The sequence below is a fragment of the Dinoponera quadriceps genome, unplaced genomic scaffold, assembly GCF_001313825.1.
Source record: "Dinoponera quadriceps isolate SergipeBrazil2010 unplaced genomic scaffold, ASM131382v1 scaffold1872, whole genome shotgun sequence".
NCBI classification, from domain to species: Eukaryota; Metazoa; Arthropoda; class Insecta; order Hymenoptera; family Formicidae; genus Dinoponera; species Dinoponera quadriceps.
The window spans coordinates 14,493-34,414 of record NW_014555944.1 but is presented as its reverse complement, the minus strand read 5'-3'; the positions used below and the strand labels follow the sequence as shown (position 1 = coordinate 34,414).

The 19,922-nt window shown below is 45.8% G+C and overlaps 1 protein-coding gene across 1 annotated transcript; it reads right to left on the bottom strand.

Moving 5' to 3' along the window:
* Positions 1-15,337: 15,337 nt before the first annotated feature.
* On the bottom strand, positions 15,338-19,706 carry LOC106745902. Its single transcript, XM_014621903.1, has 7 exons — positions 19,647-19,706; positions 19,445-19,567; positions 18,178-18,240; positions 17,995-18,057; positions 17,821-17,862; positions 16,789-16,863; positions 15,338-15,412 (listed from the first exon to the last, which is right to left on the bottom strand). Exons 1-7 carry the CDS (start codon positions 19,704-19,706, stop codon positions 15,338-15,340), a joined length of 501 nt encoding a protein of 166 aa, XP_014477389.1.
* Between the last annotated feature and the right edge of the window lie 216 nt (positions 19,707-19,922).

Below are 19,922 nucleotides of genomic sequence, written 5' to 3'. Positions count from 1 at the left end.
TCCGCAACGACGTCATATCTTATTAATCCAATAAACGAGTAGAGAGACGCGGAGCAAATAACGGGGACTAATGCCCCGTCTTCTTTGCGATAGTCGGGGTTACGGGATTTAACGAAAATATTTACGTAAATTACGTTCGCGTAATTGTGCCGGGTGTATCCGTTTGAAAAAGCACCAAGCTTCCTCGGAGAGATGGAGCGCGACAGGAGGGGAAGGGGGAGGAATCAGTTATAACTGGCGGCTCCTTCCGCGACACGACTCGAACCACTTTTCCGTTTAATCGCTCACTGCTATTCTTGCTGATTAACCGGATCTCATCTTAATTAGACGCGAGCTGCACGGACGGCTGGCAATTATTGTTTACGCGCGCCGCTCTTTTTCACGCTCTCGCGTGCTCGCTCGAACCACCGCCGCCGCCGTCCCCGCCGCCGCTTCGAATTTACTTCGCGCAATTACCCATGGGTCTGTTCCTGATATATCGCGTTCTCCTGCCGCGTTTTGCTTTTAATTTCGTGCCGGGCCTTCGCCGTGCTAGCGCGCGGTTATCCTTGGAGGGCGATATTCATTTTATTAAGCGCGCGTGCGCCGGGCATCGCGACGTGCGAGGAGGAAGAAAAAAGGAATAGCGGCGGGGAAGGGAAAAGAGAGAGAGAGAGAGAGAGAGAAGGAGAGATGGAAAACGAGGGAAAAAAGGAGGAAAATTTAAACGCGAAAGGCTGGGTTTCTTTCTTTTTTTCCTCCGTGTGTTCTTTTTCTTGTCTTTTTTCCCCGAAGCTGGCCTCCCGTATTTTATCATCCAACGGTTAAATTCGCGTGTTCGTAATTCGCACGTTACTACCCGTAATCTAAGGGGTAGTCCGCGTTGTTGTACGGACTGATGCGCGAAGATATCGCATCAACCCCCCNCGAAGATATCGCATCAACCCCCCCCCCCGCGAGAACCGCTCCATGAGCCTTCTCGATAAAGCCGAAGCGCCACTGCAATTAAATCTCGAGTAACACCGTCGAGTTTTTGAGCGCAAAGTTTGAGTATCGTTAATTGGCAAGCGCCGCGGTTTGCTGTGCTATCCTAGACGTGTATACCTTCTAAATACTTTCTCCCCTCTTCTGGGTCACTCGCAAATCCCGCGAATCCCCGCGATACGACAAAGTTTGCGCCCCCGAAACCAATTTAAGAGACGAAACTTATACGGTATATCGATGCCGGGAGCCCGCTCGGGCGTGTCAAGGCCGCTTTTTTTGACACCGAGGCCGATACCACGTATCTTCTCGACGCACAAAGTGCCTGTCCATGCTAAAAATATGCCGTGCACACACAGGTTAGCCAAATGACCCGGCGCGGTCGCGTTCATTCTGATACTTCTGCCCACTTTTCGTTCCCTTAATTTCTTGAACAAACGCGTCCCAGAAAACGGTCAGACTTCAGTTTGAGGTGTTGACTTAAGATGACATTTTGATTCTACGTTAAATTCCGTTAAACTTGAAAAATCAATGGAGAATTTCAAGATGGAATATTATACATATGTTATTATCTTACCTTAAAATAGTTGGCCCGTTAAATTATTTTTGTAGGAATTTCTTCAAATTTCAGCTGCATATTAATGGAAATATTACACGTTCGTAAAGTTAGTTTAATGCAATTAAATTAACACAGTTAATTTAATGTAATCTCTTTTATCTCAAGGAAATCTTAACGTTTGTCCACTTAGTCCCCATCCATTAAAAATTTTACGACGATTACAGCTTTTACATCAAGAAAGAAGCTCTTTAATTCTTGCAGTGTATAAATCGGAATTACCTGAATACAAGAACGTAAATATTGTAGATTTATCGTACGTAATTGATTTAACGATCTCTCTTATTTTAAAGAAAATTTAACGTCCGTCCACCTAACACCCCACAAAAAATTCTATTTTCTGTCTTAACGAATAAAGCGCAAGATTTATTACGTTTTACTTTCAAAGAGCGCATAATTAAAAGAGCGCATAAATAAATAACACATAATTATATATCTTTCTTATTTATTTTGTATTAATCGGAGGATCAAGAAATCACAACAATTAACATTCCGGAAACCATTCCGGGCTTTTAGGGCGGCCAATGAGTTGTATTACACGGGAACTATTAATCCGGTTTAGCAACAACCATAATTAGTGAACTCTTGCGTTTAATTGGAGTATATTTTTAGATCTAAAAGAATGTACCAATCGGTTGCGAGAGTTCACTAACTACGGTTGTTACTAGACCGGATTAACGTTGTGTAAATGTAATCAGTGTTACCTTCGTGTGTTACATTACATTTCGATTGACCCGCATACCTCGGAGTAAGCGTACCGGTACGTTAGTTATCATTCCCTTTGGATGATCAAAGTATTCGTCGGCAGTTGAAATACTTAGTCGGGCTCTCATCGGACATCGCGTTTATTAATTCTCATACGATTGAATATCTATGTGAGTGCCGTTGCTAGATTTAGCGCCAAGTAAGTATCCGGAGACCACGACGAAGCAGCCAAAAGCGGGACGTTAAGTCAGGAAGCCAGGACGGAGGTCGTAGGACGCCAGAATAGACACGGCTAGTGGTGGTATTGCATCGTATACTTCCAGGCGTGTCAAATCATTCATTATATAGATTCCCTATTTTAACGGATATCTGTTGAACTTACAAGAATAAAGTGACACCTTAGAGTATCAATTTAGGCGGCTATTTATCGTAATTATAGCTTAATGGGTAATTATACTTCGTGAATCTTTGATTATTCGTCAACCTGTACCATGCATTTACTTCACACAACAAGAAACGTTGATCCAAACAGCCGAATAACAGACCATGAATACCAATCTGTAATTAATCATGTTCCCAATCAAAGGTCATAAATAATATACAACTGTAAACGACGGCCATAGAATCTAGCGTTAATCTCGTCAATTTAATTTGTACGGATCTTAATGTCCTTGAAGCTTTAAGTTCCATCGTGAATCGACCAAAGTTATTTTTTTACCTCTATTTAGCTTTTGATTGATCATCCGAAAATTAAAGTATTCGCAACGATGACATTTCTTTATACTATTTCGTGAGATTAATGTTCTATTTTAACTTCTATTTTTAATTCCTTCTAAATCATATTTAGGTTTTTAATGAAAAATTACCGTGACATTAAGAACTGACACGTAAAAATTTCAGAATTATTTCAAGTAGTTAATTGTACCGCTGACACATTGGAAATTCCATTCGAGCGATTGCGTTCTCGCGGACGTGTTAACGAGACTCGAGTTGGATCGTCGAAGTTGCGCTACTTTGAAAAAAAAGCATACACACACATACACACACACGAATTACTCGGCTGCATTATCGTGTAAAATTACATCGACGTGGAAGCGCGGTCGCTCCACCTCGATGCGCGCGAGCATTTCTGAAAATAAGTACACGACGGGTGTATGCGAGGTAGGTGTAATGCACTTTGCGATATTCTCACGCACGGATGATATTTACAGACGTCATCGCACCTAGCTTTTTCCGGAGGGACGATAAGCGTGCGCGACTGGCTGGGTGGAAGGATGAAAAATCTCGTTTTAAAGTCCGCCAGGAGCTGTGCGCGCGCGCCTGTAAATTAAACTTTAATCAAAAATTCCCGCGAAGCGGCAAGAATAGCCCCCGACCTAGTCGCGCTCTTGCGGTGAACCATGGCTCCGTTGGGCATACCACCGGGAAAAAAAGGCTTCACGCACGCGGACGTCTTTATCAAATATACGAAATTTCGCGTCACGTTCGCAAGGACGCGCGCGGCCGTGCGCGAATTATCGTTACGCCATCCCGCTCTTTAGGGAGACCCGCGCATTCGTCCGCCGCTATATCTGTGTATATATCGGGGATATATACGAATTAACGTCGCGCCAAATTATCGCGCGATCGGTCGATTAATCCCATTTTCCCTAATAACTACATCGGATCCACGGATGGCGCGCCCTCCCCCGGTTTCGCCGCATCCGAAATCGAATCAGCGCGCGTCGCCAGTCAATCCGTCGCGTCAGTTTCTAAGTGATTGCGTGTCGATACGCTCGATTAGTCGGCCGAAATTCGGTGACAGCCTCGCGACCTGCCGACGGGGAAAAATTCCAAGTCAAACCCCGCGGAAAATTCGCGCGGTCGGCCGCGCGATCGCCAAGAATCCGAGCCTCTTTCGCGGCCGCTCGATATAATCGTTCTGCAAATAGCGCGCGCGTAATTTCGCATGTTGTTACTTTTAATCGGCCTACACTCGCAACCGTGGGATATATTATCCCCCCTCCCCCCCCCCGCTACCCTCGAGTTTGGAATTTAAATTTTATTTAACACGCGTCGCGCGGCAGAGGGCGCGAAACGTGGAAGACAGTTAATACTTTTAATACCGCCTCTAACTTTTTTAATTAATCCTAGTCGGAGTTTACGGGCGCCGCGCTCGGTCGCGACAAGGAATCATCCCCTATTGCGCCGCGAATTACATTCCGCGTACAATCGGTCGTGCGGAGACAGTCGTGCGGCGGCCGTCGAATATCGCTCGCGCCCTCGACGAGCCGCGCGCGCGCTCTTTTAACGGGTCGAAGAAGTTTGCGCAAACGATTAAAATTACTTCAAATTCCCGAACGAGAGGAGCGGCCGGCAGGAGAGGGGGGGGGAGGGAACGACGGGGAAGCGCCGACGAGGTATACGTACGCTAATACAGATGTATGAATTACTGTCACGTACCACGAAGGTTTTCTGTACGCGATGCGTAATTTGTACCGCTGCCTGCGCTCCGTCGTGAGATGAATAAATCATTCGCCACTTATCACGCGGAAACTTTCGAACACGAACGAATACACACACACACACACACATGCATACGGAGGAAGAGAGAGGGAGAGAGAGAAATAGAGAGAGAGGAGGCAACACACAACGTCGTTGATCCTGCACGTTGGCCGCTGCAAAGTCATATGTAATACGCGCAGTTTAACCGCAGTTTACCTATTCCCCGAGAGCCCTTTTTCCCGCTTTCCGACTTTCGAACGTAGACACCTACGGGCGCGCATACGTATGCGTGGTACACGGCTAGGGACGTAACATCCAAACGACGATTTATCCTAGGACGCGTCCCGAACGAACGACGTTAGATATTATTCATCCGAGAATCTCGGGGGCCGCCCGGACGGAGATCCGGAAACGGGACCGACGTAGCTTTTCTCCGCGCGAGACCGGAGGAAAAGACGAAGACGGATTCTCGGCTAGTCGCTCGAGGGATTAGAGTCTCCTTTCCGAAGGAAGGAAGGACGCGGGGGTTGGCAGGAGCTATTTAAACCGCCGCGGACGGTTAAGTTTATTCCGCAGCTTGTCTCCCGCTGATTACACTGTCCTGCGAAATTTTTTTATCTTTCCTCGCCTGACGAACGCGAACAGTCGTTTCCGATGTATTCCAGCCTGCCGAACGCGAATTCGTCGTTCACATTTGACTATCACATCGCAATTCTGAGAAAAATGGCGTCAAAGAGAAAAAGTCATGAGAACGATGATTTCGAGGGGTTTCACGTTGCATCACCGGCGGAAATTTTTGCCATAAAAAATTGCCATATTTCGAAAACAAAAAATGCCGAAACGAGACGAAGGGCATTTTAAAGTTAAAAGTTAATACTTCCGCGAGGCATTAACAAAATTTGGAAATAAATTTGCCGACGGTGCCTGAAATGTCATGAGAACTCTCGAAATCGTCATTTTTAACGCCGCATTTCTCAAAATTGACAGCCAAATTCGGACAACGGATTCGTGCTTAGCAGGCGAAAATACACAGGAAATGAGTGATTCGCGCTCCTTACGCAAAAAAAAAAATTTCAAATTTCGTAAGATAGTGTTATTGTTACAGTGGCACAATGCGGCTTTGAAAGTTTCACGATAAGAGGCCAATTAATGGTTAAAGCGGCCCGATTGCAGATACGTCGTTCTCGTCCCGGGAGAAATTGAGGCGCGCCCGCCGAAAGGATTTGCCCCGAAGAACGCTGGTTTCGAGACGCGGGCCGATTGTGCCGCAGTTCGCTCCTCCTCCAGGTAAAAGACATGTTTAAGTCGATAGTGTTCCCGCCGTGTGCTCGTTAATAAATTAGCTCGAGGGCGGCTTGAGCGAGGGAACGAGAGGATGTAAACCGCCATAGAGAGCTCGCTTCCGCGAGCCTACAACACGTATCGGCGCGTGGAACGTTCGTTGTTGGGCATAGCAGAAAATAATAAAGACATATCGCGATTATTGTTGCGGCTGCTGTTGTCTATACAACGGAGGATACCAACGCGCGCTAACAACGACAAACGTAAAACCCGATTACGGCGCACGGTGCACCATCCGTGTGTGTCAGCTCGTAAAGTTGCAGCAACGTTCGCTCGCCCGGACGGCGGAGTGATAGTGGCGGCGCGTTTATTAATTAAAGATCGGACACACAAAATGGTAGCATTTTCGGCGTGCCAGCGACTTCTAAATACACTAAGCTTCTCGGGCTGAATCGCGCCCGCAACCCGAATTAGAGGACTAATCCGGGATTAGCTCTTCGTTGTCCCTTTCTAATTCAACTCGCAGGTGGACAGGCGGATGGACGTATGCGGGCGGGCGGGGGCGGAAGAAAATGAAGATACAACGAGGGTTAGCGTTAACCAACCGAGATCTTGATCTTAGGATTTTCTTCGAGCCTCGTATTTATTAAATACGGCGGGGAGGCGCGACTTTCGAATTCCCGGCGCCGATAAGAAGGGAGTAAAGTGCCAAGTGTCCGCGGCACATGGTGCAGGGCGACACCGTGACAAGTGTAAATCACGATTCCGGGGAGAGTAGCGACTCTGCGAGTTTGACTTTTTCTCTCTTCCTCTCTCTCTCTCTCTCTCTCTCTCGTCTCTCGCCGGTAGCGGCTACGAAATCGACGATATGGGGCGGCCAAGCCGCTCGGCCGGGAGACGGAAAGGGGTGAAGAAGGGAGAGAAGGAAGGAAGGAAGGAAGGAAGGAAGGAAGGAAGGAAGGAAGGAAGGAAGAAAAAAGAGAATGCGCGGCACACGTGTGGCCCATTCGTTCCGAATCCTCCCACCGCCATCGGTGGGCTACATACCGGCGGGGTGCCGGACGAAGCAGCAGCAGAAGAAGAAAAAAAGGCGGAGGGTAGTCACGCTCCAGGGGCATTTTTCAGAAGCTGCTTGTCGGCTACCATATCCCACCCGCCTACGGCCGCCCCCCTCTCCCCCTTTTCGCCCCCGCTCTCCTCCGTTTCCGCCCACGTCCCCGAAAAAGTCGATAGTTGCGTAGACAGCGTCCTCGGGGGTGGCGAAGAGCGGGTGCCAAAATGGGAGGTTGGAGAGAGGAGACGTGGTCGGGTGGTCGCAAAGGGGTCGAAGAGGAAAGGGGGAGGACCGTGGCTCTCGCGGGCCGTTGTCAGAAGTTACCATCGATTTTTCAAATTCCCCGCGGATACATAGGCGACTGACACAATCGGATTTTCTTCGTTCGCCGAGAGCGTCACCCGGGATATTTGTCAGGAGTCGTGAGTCTGACCATGCTCCGTATACTTACTACTTACGCGGATAGGATAGGATAGAACCGCCTAATCCATTGAGAAAACGCTTTCTCATATCCGCGAAGGCTCGGTGGTAATATATTCGAGTTTGAGGGTTCGAGAGCGCGGCTTGTCTTGATCGCGGCTGAGCGCGGAACACCGACGACCACCGCCCGCGTAGAACGTTTCCTGGAGCTTTCTAATTGCGATCCAGTTCGATTTCTTCGAATATGTGATGGATTCTAGTTGAGAAATCTACGGAGGTTCTGCTTAAAAGTATAATGTTTCAAGTTTTAAGCAATTTTAAGCGAAAACATAAACAGATCCTATCCGAAGTAGCAAGGTGACGTCAAATGACGTCTTAATGACGCCCCTCACGTCAATAAAATGTCATTAAAACGGCACTGACGTCATTGACGTCACTTTACTACTTGGGACTTGGCTACCCCGAATTTTTTCCTAAAGATTTTTCTGGTTTCCATTTTACATTATGATTGAATAAAATATATACTTTAAGCATTCATGCTTTACAGGTACACACATACACACACACACACACACACGCTATGCGCGCGCTATTAAGGCTCCTGGTTCCTCGCCGCAATCGTTCTTGTTTGATGACGTCAGAAGCGAGAAAACGCCTGCTAAGAATTTTTACGTTATACATTCAAATAAAAAGATATACTCGCAAGATGAAATTTGTGATCGATTCAGCACACTTGTAAAAATTGTTATAGTTATAAAATTAGAATCGATAAAATCATGAGAAAAGATCAATTACAGAGGAAAGTTCTATGTCAAGTTAATTTTGCGACTATTTATTGATTGTTCGAGATAAAAGAAGAATGTTCGGACAATTTTACAAATGTGCCGTATCGATCACACAACTGTCACTTTTTGTGAGTATATTTTTTTATTCGGACATATAAGAGGCCGTTTACGATGGCCTAGACAACAGAATGTCTAAATCGAGACATAAGACGTCTGTAAGACGTCTGTAAGACGTCTTTAATACCTAATGACTAACGTCTTTAATATATAATGTTTGAAAGACGTCTTACGTCTCGATTTGAGATATTCTGCTGTTTAAGTAAGCAGTAATAAGTGAAAGGCCGTCTATAATAACTATGAGATAAGTAATAAGATGTAAACTAATTGACCATCTACATTCGATTACTCGTGGACTGTAAGAATACAATTGATCAATTTGCTTACTACTTGTCTTACTGTATAGTTTACGATTATTATAAACGGCCCTTAAAGAACAGGATATTGGCTGGCAGTAAGGCAGTAGGAAATGGGAAAGTTCATTTCGCTTATTCTCGGTGTTACGGTGTATTCCACCGGAAAAACTCTCTTAATCCTTAATCCCGACAGTCTTACTACTTCCATTGTAGGCAGCCCTTAACGTAAGAATTCTTGGCATGCGTTTCCTCGTTTCTGACGTCGTTAAACAGAGACGATAACAGCGAGGGACCAGCGAGGAACCTTAAGCATCGTAACATTAAAAATATAACCCCGCTTATTAACTCTGGAATAGTCGCACGGATCACAGGTGTGTCACTCATTTAAATGCATCTTCGAAAAAATATTACAAAATACTACAAATATTCATTTTGTCCTTCCGTATATTTGTCAGTTAACAGCTGCTCTCGTCCGTTTTAAATAAGATCTTTCACGATTGTTGTTTTCATATAAAAGGAAAAAAAACAATTATTACTTCCTAGAGCGACATTTTTATTGGAAAGATAAATTTAAAACGGAGAACACTTGTCATCCACGCGACCACTTGTGTTGCATTTAGATGCGCGACTGTTTCAGAACGAACTTCCTAATCTGATATTCGGTCAAACTGTCACTCTAGCGATGACAGTCGCACGTGGTATAGAAGCAAGCCGCGGCGCACAATCAATCAGCATCACACAAAAAAGCTTCAACCTATGATGCCCAATTGATATTGATGTAGTGGGATAACCTATTTTGAGACAACTTCGGGTATTTTAATTGCAATTTATGCTCTCTGGGAAAATCTGGACAAATTTCTATGTGGGCGATAGCAAGCTAGCCAATTTCGACTACCTTGGTACCCGAATCCTTCAATAATTAAGTATACGTGGAGAAAACTTCTGTGGTTGCTATAATAATATTCTCTATGATTATAAAGGAAATATATGCGAAATAAAATTAAATAGACTTCTCGTTAAAATAAAATTTGCCGTTGACATTTATCTATATAGTTGTCACCTTATTACAACCAATAGTGCTTATCATATATAATGTTCTGTTAGTATATTCTCAAATATAGGTGTCTCAACCGAAGGAATATTGCTGTCTGTCTGTTGTGCATAATAAATACTATGGTTGTGCAAAGTGAATTTCCGAATTCTTGCAGGTGTATTATTAATTTCGTATAAATCTATTTGTAATATTCAAATAGCGGATATCTTCACTGAAGTTGTGGCAACTGCACTGGTCTCTTCCTTAGCACTTACGGTTTCTTGCAACTTTTTTTATCCACGCAAAAGCGAGCAATAACGTTGACATTTTGTTGCGGCAATCATATCTAAATGATATCCGTAATGTTTTCTCCGTGTACGGCTGAGAGGTTACAAATTACTGATCCTCCTAACGATAACAAATAATAATAACGTCGGGAATTAGCCGTTACATTAAATTACCGAAAATACTCGGGTTAGTCGAAATTGACAGCGGTAATAGCGGCGACGCGGTTCGCCCCGCGAGAAATGTCCGCCGTTCGTCCTTCGCGGAGATGTGCGCGTTTGACAACGCGTACAAAGATACACCTGTCGATCCGGGATAAAGATAGGTCTCTCCTAATATCGAGGCCGACCGACGATATTGGCTTCAACCGTGGCGATCTGGCTGCGCGCGCCCGCGACAGAACACGACGAGTCAAAGTCTTTATAGGCCGTAGCGAAAACCACATCCACATGGACGTGAAAATCATTGTCGGCCGCGTGTCCGAAATTTCCGAAGTTCGCCGCTGCAGAGATACATGTCAGAGCTATTGGGTTATTTCGCGGTAAAGCATGGCGACGCGAGACACTTGCCAAACGAGGCTATCGGCGTGGTAACGTAACCGACACTTGCATAAACAACCTGCCTGCGGTGCGATCGATTTCTCAAAGGCTTATCGACACGTAGAATAAATGGGGTTTTCGTGTAATTCCCTCTACGCGAGCGGAGTCATTCCCAAATTGTATTACCACTTCTGGAATTACGCCGCGCCGCTGCAACCCGGCCGTCTGCGAGAGGCCGCGAAACATATATAATTACTCGCGATTTACACGTCCCTCTCATCCGGGCCGCATTCATCGCGGCGGAATATTAGACAAACGGCGGGCGTTATTGAACGAGCAAATAAAACAACACACACACACAGCCGGCAAAACGTATTATCGCGAATCGGACACCCGTTTTCTACGCGGAATCGCGAGGTTAATTTCAATCATCATCATTCCGCGCGCAAAATGAAGGAAGGTATACGTGATAAATAATTTCATCACCCGGCAAATGTATCAATGCGGGTCATATCAAACGATCTGTCGTTTGCGCGAAACTTCATACGCGCAACCGTGCTCTTTTCCAAAGCTAGTAGTTCCGCGCATAATTTGCACGATTGGTCTGCCCTTAAAGCACCTCCTCGGTAAAGCCTCCGTCATAATCGGCTTTGCCGATCAACAAGCTCATTGGACGGCGCCCGTTACTGAATACGTGTCAATCGATCTACGCCAGCACAAAATGCCGATCCGCGCGTGTACGGCTTTACTGATCATACGCCGATAAGCGGCGCGAGGAAAGAAGCGAAGCCGCGATCGCGCCTTAAAAACGCCAAAACAGATCGATCTTCTGGTCATTCTCAAATTTCAATTCCGTCAGTTGCAAGCACGCGGCACAACGTCGCTTAAAATTATCCCTCTATCCGGCTCTCGATCTATTCCAGTTTTAACGCGTCGTATCATTTATCATCCGGTTATTTATTAAGTCCCACCCACCCCCGGCTCTGTCTCTACACACTGAGTAACACTATACCCCTCGCTACAGTTAACTGTACGGGCACGCGACTTTAGAGCATACAGGAAGCACGGGAATTATACTTTTAGACGGTTACCCGGCTGCCAGCGGCGTATGCTGTGTGTGAGGCTTCTTCTACTTTAAAAATTCCCCGCACGGTTCAGTGACCACGTAGTGTGTGTGTGTGTGTGTGTGTACGAGAAATGTAGAAGCTACCCCCGATTCCCCAACGTCAACACTAGGGTTGCCGTTTCACGAGGTTGAAAAATCCGAAGATCGTAGCGGAAAGTAGGTCCGGCAGGGTACTCGCCGTCTGGCTGAATTTTAAAATCATACACCGGGGTCGGGCGTCCAGCGCGCGTCGTTTGGAAATTCGTCGATTTTCTTCGGGAAATGACACGTTCAAGATAAATACCGGACCTGACAGTCGCGGTGCATTCGCAAGACAAATGAATATTTATTGCACGCTGCTGTGCTCCCTCGCATTAAGACGCGCATTTTGATAAATATTTCACGTTCGAATGTTAACACGATGATCTACTGCGCCCGGCCGGTTTGTTTCGCACGGAAGAATCAGCTTTAAGGGGTCAGTTCTAAACTCCGGCCATATTATCCATTCATCAACATTACATCAAGCGAACGCGGAATATTCCCCTTGCATTCGTTCCCACAAACATCAACACGACTCCATACATCATAACTTTAAAACCTCAAGCCGTCCCCTGTTCCCTGAACGTGGCTTTTGGCGCCGTTAAACTGGGAAGGGGGGGGGGGCATCTTATTCCTGCGTCTGACAATTTTGCGCTGAATTAAGAAAAGGAAAAGAAGGAAGATCGACGAATCCGAGAGAACGCTCGATGGAAGGGCCGATATCGAGAGACATCGAAAAATCCAAGATCCTCCGCTTCGCTTCCTCGGGCCGATCGGATTGAGAGGAAATTTATCCCTTTTTCCCTGTTCCTTTCATTACCTTGTTTAATCCTCCTCCTAATTAAAGTTTTAAATATCGTACGGACGAAAGATCCGGCTGTAACGAGCTGCTATTTCTAACGAGGCTCTTTCGAAAGCCCGTTCTCCGGACCGGCCGGAATGCAACACTTTCCGAACGTAGGCGGTCGCTGGTGCGACGCGGGATCGATGGCCGAGTAAACAGGGCGAGCGCGCGCCGAGCGGATCGATCCGTCTCATCCCCATATCGATATCGGGCCGCGCATTCGTTAGATTACCCCCGGAGCTGAAAGTCCGGGTCTGACGTAACGAGGCGTGCGAATGCCGTACGGAGCGAGAAAGAGGAGTCGCACAAGTCAGAGCGCATGTCGATGCCTGGAGCGGCAGCCAATGGACTGGCTAAAATATTAAACGGGAGCAAAGACCCTGTTCTCGTACACCACGTAGCAGCGGCGGTTCAATTTCTCTTTCGCTGCCGGCGGGCCGTGCGCCAGTAGAGATAGACAGTCGCGGTAGTCCGGCGCTGCTGGCGACATCCGTAAGCGCGAGCGAGGAAAGAAAGAGGGACGCGCGATCGGTCGGCACGACTTTGATCGGGGATGAGAACAGCCGAGGCACACGACCGGGCTATAAATTTGCGCGAAGCCCGTCGAATTTCCTTAACATTCGTTCCCGATGTAATTCGAACAGCGCGACCGAGCTCGTGTAAACTCGCCCGCTGGATATATTCTCGCCATCGTATCGATTTCCCCCGCGATTGTTACGCGATGTAGTTATTACAGGTGGCGTCGAATTACCTTCTCGGGAGGGAGAGTGCGCGAGTTTAAAACACATACACGGTATGTTTGATTAGATTTGCGTAAAAATGTGTCCGGGGAGTCACCGTCCTTGGAAAATTCCGCGGCTCTCTTCAATATTGGAGTACTCCTCGTCTCGCTTATTCCCGGGCTCCTCCATGTAAATGTATACATTTTACGGAAGCTCCTCGCGAGTCTGACTTTCAGATTAATCTATTTGAATTAAATAATCTCCGAGCGAGCGAAAAAATGCAGAATATTTGTATGTGTAACCGGGCGAGTTGCTTCGGTCCCTCCGTACCGGCCGGACTTTACATCGTGGATCGGAGGAGATCGATTTTCCTTCCTCTCTTCTTTTTCCCCCCTTTTTCACCGTCCCTTTTATTTTCCAGCAGTACCGGATTTACAGCGGTCGAAGCTATCGGCGAGTGAGTTGATGATACGCCGTTGCGTAAGCCCGCTGACGCAACGATCGCACGCGACACGTAAACGCGCGACCTCTCGTCTCTCTACACGATAAACGTTGAAGTTTCAGTAGATCGGTAACTGGAATAATGCTAAATTATTTTTCATTTTACTTCCGGCCTGAGTAACAGCATCGAACTTTACCTTAGTAGCTGTCCTGAAACGACGGTCTTACGTTCACGATGGCTCTCATTTCGCAAGGTAATATGTATCAGCGAATAACTTTCTGATCTCGAGGGTTACTCGAATAATCTCGCTTCCCGATGAGTTTGTTTAAGCATAAAGACGCCATTTCTCTCTCTCTCTCTCTCTCTCTCTTTTCCTCGGTTCGTTAATGAGAACAATATCTGGTAACTTCATTCTACTTTTACTGGCGAATTAAGAGCGGCGGCGGAGGTGTGTTGTATCAAATGGAGCTCCAGGCAATACCGAGCGAAATTAGGAGTTCCATATTCCTCCGGCTAGGAAACGATTCAAGTTAATCACTTTTAGCTGTTCTGAAGTGCTCTGTAAAATGGATTTTCACGATGCATCGTCGATACGACTTCTGAATGTCCATATAATCCCAAACACAATCACACGGCTACCTTTTCGTACTGCATATCAAAACACAGTTCATCTTCTTCCTCTCTCTCTCTCTCTCTCTCTCTCTCTCTCTCTCTCTCTTTCCGAGGATAAAGTGCGTTTAATATAAATAAGGTGATGTCCACTTTAAGAGGTGAACGTTGAAGCATGCCGGAAGGACAAAGAAGAGCAAACGAATACGACGTTACAACGTTCACTTTTTATAAAACGCACAAGCGCTCGCCGTTCATGTGTGGTCAACCGCAAAAAGGTTGTCGCACTTTTTTTTTTGTCGATGAGTTTCAGAACGCACGAGAGTTTCGGGCATTCCGCCTAGTCGTCTGTCCCAATGCAAAAGTTTTGTCGCACGAATCGTCCACTTATACAGGCTGCACAGTTCATTTAACAGGTCACGATTTATGCTGTTTTGCATGTGATCATACCGAAACTACGCGAGTTTGAATAAGAGTATACAATCAATAACGCCATGTCACGATAGCGAAACTCTTGTTTGCAACCGTATATTTTTTTTTCCATTTTTTCCCTCTTTCTGTCTCTCTTTTTTTTTTATATATAAATCTCGCGTGGAAATATTTTTGACGGTTTATATAATTCACTAAACGTTGTATTAGTTTTTGTACACGCAGTAGCGTGTATTGCGTTACCACTCGCGTTTCCCGTACTCGCGATGAAACGTGCGTTCGCGCGTGAGCGAAAATGAATTTAATAGATTCAATTTAATTTCGGGGTGTTTATCAAATTACAGTCATTATTAAACGCTTACGGCTGATGAGAGTGTACGTAAACGCATTACATCACTGTGTCATGAGATGTTTGGGTGCTGCCTGCTGTTAAGCATGACGTTAGGCGATACTATTACATTTACATTAACTACCAGCGTTGCTAACGCCAACACCGCTAATTACAAAATTGACAGTGGAATTTCATGAAATTTTACACGCGGTCGTCCGCTGATGTTCTCTTCCTCGGCTCGCTATTTCGACGTTTCCACGTTGATAGGACGATAATATACCTTCGGTGATCTGGAACGACGCCATTCGGATTGCTCCTGCGAAGGAGAGAGAGATAGAGAGAGAGAGAGAGAGGGAGGGGGAGGGAGGGAGGGAGAGATCGCTGTCTCGACACAGAAACGTGTGTATGGTATTAGCATATATTAGGGAAGATCAATGCAGAGATATATTATTATTATTAACGTAGTAATCCGACATGGATTATATATCATCAACGAGCGTTCACGTCACCGCGATATTCGATTAATGCAAGATACTCATCGTTATTACATCGTGATATTATCAGCCATGATTTCATTAACGAACGAACTGATTCGCAAAGTACGAGGAGACGTGTGTCGCGATAAAGGTTCGTCACATATCGATCGCGAGAAACGAGGGCAAGGCGGAAAGTTCTTGAAATTATCGCCCAACTTAGAAAGTTCCGACCGATCATCGACGCCGGACGAAAATTCCATTTCCATCAAAATAGACCATTTTTTCCTTACCTTCCGCGGATTTACGACGCTTATATATAGCCGCGATATATCATATTCCGCCTTGTCAAGCTAACGTCTTGAACGATCCGCCAGGATTCGAAGATTCGAAGACGGAATGCGCGATGTCCCACATCGTGTCCCACCGGCAAGAAATAACCGTATGACGTGCTTAAAGGGAAGCACCGAAAGCACTTGCTCGGGGAAAGGGTTAACGAGATAAATAAAAACATCCCCGTTGGCGGGAGGAAAAAGGGGGAGGGGAGAGGTGGATAGACGCGTAAAGGTCTAAGGATCGAGCATGGATCTAAATTTACGTTTGCCAGTCGCGCGCACCGAGACTGATCTAACGTCCGACCGACGCAACGACCGAAAGTCGTAGAGGCATGATGCGTTTATACGACCTTTGGTAATTCAAAGTTTATAGGTCATCTCGCGTGTGTCGCGAGGAAAAGGGAGGGAGGGGACGACGAGAGCGGGGAGAGGGAGATAGATGGGGAGCGACGGTGCTTCTCTTTCCGTCGTGCAACAATATCCGGCACGCATACGCGGAAAATCGCGCAAATGCGTTTTATTAAATCCCTCATTCTTCGGCGGTGATGAAATTTTAATTAAAAGCGAGTTCGCGATCGGCACTCGGTTTATCGTAACCCTTTGTACAAGTAACTCACCATCCCCCCCCCCCCCCTCCGACGAGCGCCATCGTACCTAGCCACGGGCTATTACATTATTTAAGGTCGATGATCGCGCGTAAATCCTGAACAGGGTGACCCGCAAATGGGTCACGGCCCGATGATTTCCCGTTGCCGTTGAATTAAAGTGTGACAAAGGATGCGATCGCACCTTCTCGCGTTCAAATCTCCTGGACAGATTTTTTCATTTGCGTGTAACGACCGCGGGGTCGATCGGCTCTCTATTTAACGCGACAAATAATTTACCTCCGGCTTCAATAGCTTCTCGATGCACGACATCTTGCTGTTCATTATTTCCAGCTCTAGATGCTCCTTGCATAACTGCGGGCCAAAAGGCAATCCGGAAGTCGGTGAAGTCGGCCGGCGAGCCGATACGAACGTACAGTCGATAGGGAGAAACGTTTGCGATATTTTTGCCGAGATAAATTTGAGAACTCGCGTCTGATATTTCATAGAAAGATCTATCTTCCAAGAATTATTTTAGCATCGCGAATCTTCCTATTGGATAGGAATGCGTTGCGGGATTCATTGAAAAAGAAATGTTGCAAACTTTCTTCCACTGACCGTATATACTCCCGTATATATATATCGGGTATCTGATAATTACCTCGGGATCCTCCGTGTGTAGGTAGAACGAATTAAACTAAGCGGAAAAGTCGCGCACCATTTTGCAAAATTCGCAATATTCAAGGAGGAATTAATTTATCTGTATGTGAGCTAATGAGCGCACGAAAAGCGATAGGCCAGACTCTGTATAAAAAGAAAAAAATAGCTTGCTTCTGAAGATCTAGCAACAATGCATCAATTGATTTCTAGAAAGAATAAAGTAATGCAGCGATCGGCGAACTGTATGTGACACAGAGCTGCGCGCCGAAAAGAAACACGTCTCTCACTCAGTTGATACTCATCGTTGCTGGGAAATCTTTAGAAATAGGCCATTTTTTTTTTTATGCAAGTCCGGCCTACCATTTCCTGTAGGTTCATTAGCTCATGCAGATTAATTAATTCCTTATCGACTATTGCGAATTTTGCAAAATGACACGCGACTTTTCTGTTCGGTTTCACCCGTTCTACACGGAAAAACAGTTTGGTCGAATTAACCGAAGAGTAGACAACCAAACGCGTTTTGATTGAAGGGAACGGAATTTCTGCTTATAAAAACGCGCTTAGTTGGCTACATATCAATTAATTCAACCAAACTTTTTTTTCCGCGTATTCGCACACTACAGATACGAGGAAAGACACCCTGTACATATATATATATATATATATATTTACCATTTTCTTCGTCTTCTCTTGGAACACGCTCATCCGCTGCAGCTGAAAATCAGAATTATCGTAAAAGTAATAATGCGGTCGCGTATATGGTATTCTCTCTAAACCCTCTCTATTGTAATCCCCCCTCCCCCCACCCGCTTTCACCGGACTTTGAATACGTAACAATAAACTTACATGCTTGTGAATACATTTGTACGGCGGTATGATGCTAACGACGCTCTCCATCCGTGGTAACTTCTATAAATTATGGGTAGTCAGCGTTCTCCCCGGTCTTGCTCACAAAGCGCGGTTCAATATCGCTCTAACTCCCGATCAAACTTCAATCTGGCTGTGATTGCCGAGAGACCGGCGACTTACCTTCTCCGCTTTTTCGAGCAATTCGCGAAAGAGCGTGTCGTTCGACATCACCGTGCGCACACTCTAATACCGGGGATAAAGATTTCATTATTTGAGGGGAATCAAAATAGGGTGTTATTAAAATTTAATTCAACTTTCCTCGTATATTAAACGGACTTTCACGGGGAGGGGGNGGAGGGGGGGGGGGATTCTCATATTTTCGCTACCTGTTTAGTTAATCTCATTGCTAACAACTAATACCCGCTATGCAACTTTAATATCGAGCGTCTTTTTTCAATTCGCCATATCTATGAATAAATCACGATTTTATGCTCGAGAACGGTTGCCGATGACGAAAAAAGCTCAACTGCCTACGAGCGATTTGTTCGGCATTCGAAATAGCGGTTTTCGAGCGTCGTTCTTGCCTGAATAAGGATTAAAGCAGGTATTTCATCGGGCGCGCTCGCACGCGGTGAAAACGATCGAAAATCCCCCGCTCGGGATCGGAGGTGCGGTTTACTCCTTCGCGTTTGTAAGGATTATATTTGTTACAATGGCACGTGCGCGAGAACATCGGTATTCAAGCGACCGCCTCGCAAAGTTGTTTACATTTTCTTTAAGCCGCCGAGAGAGTTCGGCGCTGCAAGGTTTTCGGAACGATACGTGACTTGTATTCTTTCGTCCGGTAACAGTGAGTATTATGTATTTAAACTGGATCGCGAGACTCGCGCGACGAGAAATAACTTGAGTCTATATATACATACACACATACATACATACATACATATATATATATATATATAGACTCGAGATATATATACATATATCAGTAATTTCCCCCGCGATTTCGGCCGCTCATTGTGTCTTGATTAATTACACGCCGAAATAATATTATCGCATTGGATTTAAAGCAAACAGTTAATTATAGAACCGTATTGCCAATGTTTTAATTATCGCACGGAGAATCGTACGGCATCGTATGCAAATTAATTGCCAGAATAATAGGATCACTTGAATTTTCTCCGCCGAGCGAATTATTGACCGAGAGAAACTTTCCAGTTCATCGGCGCGGAGGGAATTAATCAGCGGATAAGTTTCTCCGAGATCTATATAGCTAATAAGTCTAATCCTCTCAGGTATCTTTTATCTATCTATCTTTCGGCTGCTCCCCAGCCGGTCAATTTTATATCCGGACGTTAAGTGGGAATGCAACAATCGCTAACGGAGCGGTAAGGAACGGCTTTCCACTTTCGATTCTACGAACGACCTACTCCGGCACTCAACTCACCACTATCGAACAGACGGCCATAATCACGGCGAAGACGAACGTAACGAACGTCACCGTTCCGCAATAGGCGTTCAAGTTGAAGAATCGTCTGAGATTGTGATCGGTGTTGAGAAACCAGTATATCTGAAATATCGCGAGACGCGCGTGAAAAATCGAGGCTCCCCCGAACTTTCGGCTAACCTGATCGATCTGTGTTTCTGACCAACGAGTCCGAGCCGTGTCCGGATATCCGATAATACTTGTGCAACCTGGTGTCGTCCATTATGAGGACAATACCAGATAATTTGTCAAGGTTGCGCGCGTGATGGAACGAGGGGAGCGGGCGGAACGACGGATTTCGACGGATCAAACGAACAGTTTGACGGGAGATGGAGGTCTTCCATTGGAAATACGCGATCGATCGACGAACAGATGACGGTAAACATCGCGTATCGCTTTGACGTGTATGGTCAAACGACCGATAATTCGACAGTTTTTC

Bases quoted from the DNA above. Each gene is read 5' to 3' on its own strand.
- LOC106745902 (XM_014621903.1), bottom strand. From the start codon at position 19,706: ATGGACGACACCAGGTTGCACAAGTATTATCGGATATCCGGACACGGC. The intron at 18,241-19,444 runs GTGAGTTGAGTG...CCCCGGTATTAG, and splicing joins TGGCCGTCTGTTCGATAGTG to AGTGTGCGCACGGTGATGTC. The intron at 18,058-18,177 runs GTAAGTCGCCGG...CATAATTTATAG, and splicing joins TGCTCGAAAAAGCGGAGAAG to AAGTTACCACGGATGGAGAG.